At 42.3% G+C, this 9,501-nt stretch overlaps 1 protein-coding gene across 9 annotated transcripts in view; it reads left to right on the forward strand.

The window, feature by feature from the left end:
* The window catches only part of ARHGAP24 (Rho GTPase activating protein 24), a 259,411-nt gene extending 250,952 nt beyond the window's left edge, over positions 1-8,459 (forward strand). For all 9 annotated transcript variants that reach the window (XM_050895326.1, XM_050895327.1, XM_050895329.1 and 6 more), the window contains 3 exons: positions 70-191; positions 2,835-3,903; positions 5,418-8,459. In XM_050895326.1, the coding sequence (XP_050751283.1) occupies positions 70-191; positions 2,835-3,903; positions 5,418-5,661 (1,435 nt within the window). In that variant the 3' untranslated portion in view covers positions 5,662-8,459. The remainder of the gene's footprint in view (positions 1-69; positions 192-2,834; positions 3,904-5,417) is intronic.
* The last annotated feature ends 1,042 nt before the right edge of the window (positions 8,460-9,501 follow it).

Consider the following 9,501-nt stretch of genomic DNA (forward strand, 5'->3'; position numbering starts at 1 on the left):
TTTGACTTTTTTGTTGGGTTTTTTTTCTCCTTTTTACATGTTCCTTAAAGGCCTCTTTCTTCCCCACAGATTCCTTGATGAAGTCCAGTCTTATTCAGGTGTAAACAAAATGAGTGTGCAAAATCTGGCTACCGTTTTTGGCCCCAACATCCTTCGCCCCAAAGTGGAAGATCCTCTGACCATCATGGAAGGTGAGCTTACTGTACATAGCTTGTAATAGAAACAAGGAATGTCTTTAGGTTTATTAACAGTACATACCAGTCCATGTAGTATGTGCAGTAAGTTCCATACATCTGTTTTATAGACACAGAATTCTTCAACCTGAATGAACTTCTGTGTTAAATCTTGCAGGTTACTATAAAAGTGACTGAAATGTGCAGAATTGCAAACAGACTTTGCATGAGATTGTGCTGCCCTGGCAGCTTCACTAAAAATGTACTTTTTCTCTCCAAACTTGCTGCAAATATGGCATGTCCTTATTCAGCACGTGTGGTTGGAGTGCAGTTAACATTTTATCTGCAGTTCTTAAGGATGAGAAGTCGTCAGTACAGGTTCATACTGCAGTGACCCATGTAGAATCCCCCACAAGGCAGTGGTATATTACATACCTTCTTGCACAACAGTGATCAAGTTGTCAGCTGCATTCTGTTATTTACAGCAATGTTCAGCTGTAGCATTTTGCTGTGATTAAGACAAAAATATGGCCATGACAATCTCCTCCTGTAATTTCCTCCTAGGCTTAATATTTGTGACTTTAATTCTCCGTAAAGTACATGACGCCTTTTCTCCCTCCACACACTTTTTTCTTAATATGTAGGATTTACTTAACCTTCTCAGAAATTAGGGCTGTACACAGACCCTGCACTGAAATTTTACCAAAACTCAAAAATGCAGTGTTCAAAGTTTATTTGAGAGCATGTGGATTTATTCTTTTTCTGTGAGTTTGATGCTTTTTCTCTTCCCCAGATACAACAATACCCCATATACTTTGTTCATTTACTTGTTTTTCTGAAGTCTTATGTTTCCTTCTTCTTCCTTTTAATCCTTAACACAATGACTATGTTGTTGTGAACAGAAACATGGAGTTTCCAAATTATGTATGAAAGCAGTGAATATCCAGGGTTAGCTGTCTGAACAGTAGCTCAGATAAGCCAGAAAACCTTCTAACATGGAAAGGGTTTTTAATCATCATCTTCACTTTAATGTCTGGATTCTCATTGTCACAGAGAATGGTTTGATCATGCATTTGACTCAAAAGGGTTTGCAAGAGCAGGTGTCCAATTTACATGCACGTTTATTGTGACTGAGCATGAATATCATCAAACCTGTGCAGCTTCAAATACCCTTAAATCTGCATTTGTGGCTTCCCCCTGGTTTCTGTACATACTTGTCTCAAATGCACTGTGACTATCTGATATGGGGGTGCAGAGATAAGCTTCACTGTGTCATTGAAGTCCTAGTTTACACATCTTACATCATGTCCCCATGGTATTTTGAGAGAGAAACAGAAGAGTCTTTCCTGCTTTGTTTCCTCCTCTTCATAACAACCCTCATGTTTGGTTCAAGAGAGATTTTCCAGAATTCCAGTCATGGGGCAATTTTTTTCTGGTCAAACGCAGTGGTAAAGAGTACAGTGCAATGTTTGTAGTAAGATTCTGCACATAACAGCTGATGTTCTCGGAAGGAATACAGCTAAATGTGCCATGGGAGTAACTAAGTGAATTTTCCTGCTGCATAGTTCTAATGTATGATTTTGCCTTAGCAAGCAAATAAACAAGAACACTAAAAAAAGATGTTGTCGAGTACCCACATTGAATTGGCTCTTAGCAGTTGTATTTTAAAAGGGTGGGGGTATAAAGATCTACAATATTACAAAAGAGTTGATGTGAAATGATATTGCACAGTGGGAAATTATTGATTAGAAGAGCACAGCATGCCTCTGAAAGCTCTCTAGGAGCTTAAAAATGGGGTGGTTATAATAACAACCTTGACCTTGTTCCTGAAATATTCTTACTAATCCTTAATGAGGTTCTGCTTAACGAAATAGAGTTTATTACCCTAAGTCCAGTTATAAATGCTAGTGTGTAAATTACAGTGCAGTCAAGTGGTGTGCATACCAAGGGGTTGTTCTTTGGAACCAGGTAGCCTTTGGAGGCTCCTTCAAAGGCTCCTACCTTTGGAGGAAAGGCAGCCATTTATTACAGCAAGTAGCAAGCTGTGGTCCTGCATTAGTTCCATACTGTGCTATAATGTGGCATATTTTCCTGGTTGCATATAGTCTCACCACGGAGTGGTTAAAGGCATTCACATTAAATTAATTCTGTCATAGTACTGTCCTGTTTTGCTCCAAAAGACTAAAACATCTGTGTTTCAGCAATGCAAATCCCTTGCCTAGCCATTTTCTGTTAAACTACTAAATACAAGTGCTGTGCCAGAGTAAGACTTTGGTTTTAAAAATGATCGCCACATTGAGTTGAAACACATCACTTACAATGATGTTATCCTTTGCTACTCACTGTCTCCTTCTGTGGTCTTCCTGGGATGCAATTACTGTCACAATAATAGCTGCTTCGCAAAAGTTCCTGTTCTTAGGGGGTCTGTGAGGCCTGCTGGCTTGGTTTGATGGAAGGAAGAGGGGGTGCTGATGTGGCCCGGTAGCCAGAGGCATTTCAGGCGTGTTAAACGTTCAGGGTGTTACACAAATGGATGCATTGTGTAAATGTTTGTATAAGCTGAATGTTTACTAAGTATTTGTGGAATCTGATGGATAAAGTATATTTATGCCCTAAACAAAACAGGCCATTAATGACGATGTGCTTGGTGTCTCCTTTCAGGTACAGTAGTAGTCCAGCAGCTAATGTCAGTGATGATTAGCAAACATGAAGAGCTGTTTCCCAAGGATGCAGACCCTCAGATGGGACCCGAGGTATGCAACAACAACAATGAAATGCCAAAGAAAGCGATTGCGGGGCAGCTACAGAACAAAGAGAACAACAACACCAAGGAGACTGCAGTGAGACGCTGCTCTTGGGACAAACCTGAGTCTCCCCAAAGGGGAAGCATGGACAATGAGTCTCCGACTACTCTGCCAGGCAGCAAGACAAATAGCCCCAGGAACAGCATCCAGAAACTAGATGTCACCAGAAGCCCACCACTCATGGTGAAAAAAAATCCTGCTTTTAATAAAGGCAGTGGCATAGTCACTAACGGGTCCTTCAGCAGCTCTGTGGAGGGCCCTGAGAAGAGCCAGACCTTACCAAACTGCACCCTGCAAACCAGGAGAACGTCGTCCCTGAAAGGACCGGTGACTAAGATGGGCACACACAGTGTGCAGAACGGAGGTGTGCGGATGGGTGTTTCTAGCACAGACGGGCACAGCAACACCCTCAACAGCCGGACCCCGGGCTGGGTGCCCAATGGCTACGTCACACTGAGGGACAACAAGCAGAAGGAATCGGTGAGTGAGTCAGGCCAGCACAACAGGCTTTCCACCTACGACAATGTCCACCAGCAGTTCTCTATGGTGAACTCTGATGACAAACAGAGTGTGGACAGTGCCACCTGGTCAACGTCCTCTTGTGAAATATCCCTCCCTGACCACTCCAACTCCTGTCGTTCATCCACCACCACCTGCCCTGAGCAGGACTTTTATGTGGGTAACTTTGAAGACTCTGTGCTGGATGGACCACCACATGAAGACCTCTCTAACCCGGGTGATTATGAGAACAAAAGTGACAGAAGGAGTGTGGGGGGCCACAGCAGCCGAGCCACCAGCAGCAGCGATAACAGTGAAACATTTGTGGCCAACAGTACTAACAATCACAGTGCTTTGCACAGCCTGGTGTCCAGCTTGAAGCAAGAGATGGCCAAGCAAAAATTAGAGTATGAGACAAGGATAAAAAGGTAAGACGGTTTGGCTCTACCATCTGACTGCCTTTTGCAGAGTAAATCCAAGAAGTTTTCCCTCTCGTGACTTGCTAGCAATCTGCACTAGCTGCAGTCACTGGGTGCTCACCACTGATTCTCCCATCTTTCAGTGTTGTCATACTCTGACATTGCTTTTGTGATATCATGATCCAAAGGGGTTTGTTTAAGAGCAATTGCTTGCCATGGTTGTGACATGCTATCCTATTGGCATCAAAAATAAAGCCAGAACCTTGTGAGTTTCTGTAGAATCTAATTAACAAAATCAATAGGCTCTCACAATGTTTTCATTAGTTGATGCCTGTTCTCCAGAGACTGAGAAGGGCAACTGGGCATCGCCTTTCATTGAAAGCAGTGCTGTGGCTTATTCCACCTGTAGTTTTTGGGACTGGGAGACTGCTGGAACTCCTCTCCAGAGTCCTCGTTCCTCTTGAGACAGTGCTGCATCTGGGAGTTACCTCTGCTCACAGTCCTATCTCCGCACTGCTGCTTTGCCTGAGCCTTTCCTTCACAGCTCGGACCTGTTAAAGAAGGCAAGGGAGAGCTGTGTCTTTGTCTACAGATAGCACAGACTCTTCTAGCACATAACGAGGTTGCTAGGGTGGATGGCCATAATGATCAGTGAATAACCTCAAACTCTGGGCTTAGCATTACCTAGTGCACACAGCAGTGCAGAGCTGAATGCGCTCTCTTTGTAATAAAGGTTCTTCAGTAAAGCTGTTCAGGACTTGTCTTCTGTTCTCACCCCTGTTGCACAGCAGCCCTTTGCATTGGTACCTCTGGCACTGCAAGTCGTAGCTGGATCACAACATGTGAGAGCTACTGGCAACAGCAGCTGCCAGCAAAAGCGCAGCATACAGAATATTGCGGTCTTTCGCCCACATCGCTATTTTCAGCATAGTATGCAGTGTAGTAGAGCACTTCTTATAACGTTTAATATGCGTGATGACTGTGTGTTTAGTACCACTAGGATTTCTAATGCTTTCCATTGGAAAGCTAGATCTGAAATAGGGTCAGTTTTTTAGACAAAAACCATGTTGATTGCATTTTTTTTTGAAATTGTCGATCCATATTTGCAAATAGATACAGCAAATAAATCAGCTGAAGAAAGGAGATAGCAGTGAAACAAAGGCATTCAGGGCATTATTCTGACCTTGTAAGTGACACTAGTGCAACAGCAGAAGCTGGGTGTCAACACTTCCAGAAGTAAAAGGAATACTTAGCCTATTCCTGGAGAATTAGATGGAGCTGTTTGCTACTGTGCACCTTGCCAGTGGCTGCTGTTAGGCATTTTCTAAAGGAGGTACCAAAGAGATTGCCCTATGAGAATGGTTCATCAATGAAGCCGTGGTTTGTAGATACACCTCTCAAAAATTCAGTCGAAGCTTTGTAAATGAAAAGACACGTGTATGAATTTGGTGGTGGTGTGCATTTCAGCTTGAGTGAGTGAGGAATGCTGCTCAGGAGCTGTCTGCTTTTATTTCGTTTTGCAGCTTGGAGCAGAGAAATCTCACTCTGGAGACGGAAATGATGGCCCTGCATGAAGAACTGGATCAAGAGCGGAAGAAGTTCACGATGGTAGAAATCAAAATGCGTAATGCAGAACGGGCCAAGGAAGATGCAGAGAAGAGGAATGATATGTTGCAGAAGGAAATGGAGCAGTTTTTCTCCACTTTTGGAGAACTGACAGTGGAGTCTCGCAGACCAGAAAGAGGCAACACCATCTGGATCCAGTGAGCATTGGAAGCGTAGACTGTGGGACTTTGGGGAAGGGCTTGGGTGTATTATACTGTATCAGGTGGCTGGTCACCTGTCTGAGGCTAGTACTCAACGTAACGTTACAAACCTTTGAAGGAAGAAATCGTACAGACGTTAACCACTCATATCTACAGTGTGTACTTATCAAGTTATACTCTTTGAATGCTTCATGAGACTACTGTCAAGTGTTACAACTGGATACGTGTATATAAATTTTAAAAAAATCACCTTAGAGAGCAAGAGATGTATCTCAAGAAATATTTTAATGCAAGTCTTGTATTTAAACTGGTAAATTGAAATGTTGTTGCAATCAAGCTTTATATCAAGGCTTTTCTCCCTTGCACTTAACATAATAAGCTATTTTTGGCATTGTGTTACCATCAGCTTATTTTGTATATCAAATGTTTTTTGGTTTTGTTTTTTTTTTTTGTTACCCCTCTTGCTGGGGAGTGAAGATAAACAGATATGTTAAGGTATATGTCCTGATGCTTAACCCTGATTTGCGTCGCTTCTAAAAAGACGGCAGGATGAGAAACAGCAGCACGCTACGGGCAAAATAAAGCGGTACTAATTTAATAGAATTGATTGCCAGGGTAGAAAGTACCAGGGCACCCATATCATAAAAACCAAATGAGGATATCAAGTCAGCAAAACTGGGGAAAATGGCAAAAGGGTAAACAGCTGCTTGTTTGGGAGCAAATGTGGGTGGCAGAGTAAGAAGTTGAGAGAGGGGAAAGGGGAACTTTAAGGGGAAGTCAATCACATGACCAGAGCTTTTTGGGGTACCCTAAAGAAGCCCTGTGCCTGATCACTGCAGCTCAGAGCAGGAAAATAAACCAGTTGTTTTGACCATATTTGCATCTGACTTACCTCTGTTCTCTGGGTGAAAGTGAGTCCTTTTTGTAACAATGGTGAAGGGACACACAGAGGCGATGAACAAGACATCCTGATAGCCTTGTCAGTGTGATGAGTGCTGAAAAAAATAAAAAAAAAAATTATGTCCAGAGTAGAGATTACCGGAGTAACTGTGTAACAAAGAGTAAATAAGGAAGAAAACACACCAACATATTCACCACCCATATTTACAGTGTATATTAGCCAGTGGTCATACTGTCTGAATGGTTTATGAGATTACTGTCAAGTGTTACAACTGTGAAAGTTCCCAGGCTCTCAGCATCACCAAGGGAACACCTAGAGGGAACAGCATGCAGAGTGCCAGTGAAAAACAAACAGCAAAGCCATGCTGTAAATTAATAATTTGTTTGGTATCTTTACATATAGTAAGTATAACTGGTATTTTCGACACCATGTTAAGGATTTTTTGTTTTTAACTTTGCGTTTAGGACTGCAAGCTTTATTATTAGGGTTGTTGAGACGTCTTGGCTTCCCTCTAGTGTCTCTTAAATATATTGCAATTATTTTTTAATGCCAGTTGAGAAAGAACAATGACGGTAGCCTCAAAGAACATTCTTGGTTGCAGCATGTATATTAGACAAGTATTAATCAGATGTGGGAGTTACACTGGGAAGCAAACATGAGGTTTACATTTCAGAGAAATACTACCTTACGGTGGAGCATTACACATGGTACTTGTGAATGCATTATTTGTGTCTGGTGAGGTTCAGAGTCCCCAGTCAGGGCGCCTATTGTACTAATTAATGTGAACATGTCTAGTGCACATCCAGTCTGTGTGTAAATCAGAAAAAGTCAGACAGGGAGAGATCAAGGTAATAGGAAGGAGCATGTTTTATATCAGTTAGCAGCAATCACAAGACGTCCCCACAATGGTGAGAGAAGGAAACAGATTACTATGTTAATTCTGATTTTTAAATTGAATGAGAGAGACCTTGATATCTGATACAGTAGGCCGCAAAGCCAATTCACAATTTAAGCAGTATCTGACGTCTGTTGACGTGACAGCAAAGTCTCTGAGATAAGTATTTTCTTAACTGGACTTCATATTTTTACACTGGATGTATACAGTAGTCCCTGCAGCAGTATCCTGACGTGGAGAAGGTCCTGCTTTCTCACTCAGAGTAAGCCAGTTTTCTCATTTTGATTTCCTCTAGCAGTCCCTGTGTCGCTCAAGCTCTGTTTCTCTCTTAAAATTTAAAGGAATACACAATTCCTAAGACTAGTTCAAGGACCTGTGTAAATGAGGAGCTAAAGTTTAGTCACACAGGCATGACAGAAGGTGGCCAGCGAGGCAGTGGGGAAAGGTGCCGCTCCAAGGTTATCAGCTGATATGATGGCAAAAATGACAGCTCCTTGATAAAATTTTATTTCTGATACTTGTTCAAAATTGACGAGGAGCAGGAATTTCATTTCACGTTCACATCTGCCTCCAATGCCCTAGGCTATACAATACGCATGGAAGAAGGGAAGATATTTATAGTCCACGTACTTAGCATTCTGTGTTCAATTTCGATTATCCTTGGTCTTCACAGGAACTGACTGGAGGCTTCCAGTGATTTGTATGTGCTGCATGTTTTCCTTAGTTGTTTGAACAGGCTTCTTTGTACACATCTGTTTCTGAACTCAGATTATTTGGTCAGTGATTGCTTTCTAAGGGTTAGTTTTGGTCTACCCCAAGTCTACCCACAAACTACAAGAATGCAGTTCAGAGTGGGTTTTTGCTTATCTTCAGGTCTTTGCATTCACCATGCCATACATGGTTCATAAGACAAACTTTCAGTGAAAAATCTTCATTTTTGGTGTCTATAGATCCTCCTCATTTTTATATTGTTCTTTTTGAGGATTGCCATTAAACACTCTTGACTCAGACTTGAATGATGCTACTGCAGTGATTTCTTTAGGGCATGATCCTTGAAAAAAAAAAAATTATTTTCTCTTTGCAGGGACTCTGAGAAGGTGGTTCTCCATATGAATTTTATGTAGGGCTTAGGCTGGAGTACACCAGGCTCCTTCTGACTGATGCCAGGCTAAGAAATCAGAATTCCTGTTTTGTTTATGTACCAGAGGGATCTTATATCCCAAATTCCCTGCTTTGCAATCCAGGACAAGACTTCACCTCATTGTGTCTGCAGAAATCATCTAGACAGACCGGGAAACTTCAGCAGGCACAGCAAACTTAGAAAATATTACCAACAACATATGTCCACTCCCATCACGATCCATCCAAAGTATCCTACTCCTCTCCTGTGAGGCTTCATCAGCATTTAGGCTGTGGTGATAAAGTTTATTTATGCCCTTAATGGTCATCTTCATGCTCCTATTATTGTCCTACTTCTTTAAATTAAAAGCACAAAATTCTCAATGTTTCTTACATTCAGAAGCAAATAACAAAATGCTATTCTTCTAACATTTAACTTCTTAGCTGTATGATACAGTTTCCACATTGTCGTGGTTTAACCCCAGCTGGCAACTAAACACCACACAGCCGCTCGCTCACTCCTCCCCGGTGGGATGGGAGAGAGAATCGGAAGTGTAAAAGTGAGAAAACTCGTGGGTTGAGATAAAGACAGTTTAATAGGTAAAGCAAAAGCCATGCACGCACAAGCAAAGCAAAGAAGGACTTCATTCACTACTTCCCATTGGCAGGCAGGTGTTCAGCCATCTCCAGGAAAGCAGGGCTCCATCACGCATAACGGTTACTTGGGAAGACGAAATGCCATCACTCCGAATGTGCCCCCCTTCCTTCTTCTTCCCCCAGCTTTATATGCTGAGCATGACATCATATGGTATGGAATATCCCTTTGGTCAGTTGGGGTCAGCTGTCCCAGCTGTGTCCCCTCCCAACTTCTTGTGCACCCCCAGCCTACTCGCTGGTGGGGTGGTGTGAGAAGCAGAAAAGGCCTT

This window comes from Gymnogyps californianus, chromosome 4 (genome assembly GCF_018139145.2).
Source record: "Gymnogyps californianus isolate 813 chromosome 4, ASM1813914v2, whole genome shotgun sequence".
In the NCBI taxonomy this organism is placed as follows: Eukaryota; Metazoa; Chordata; class Aves; order Accipitriformes; family Cathartidae; genus Gymnogyps; species Gymnogyps californianus.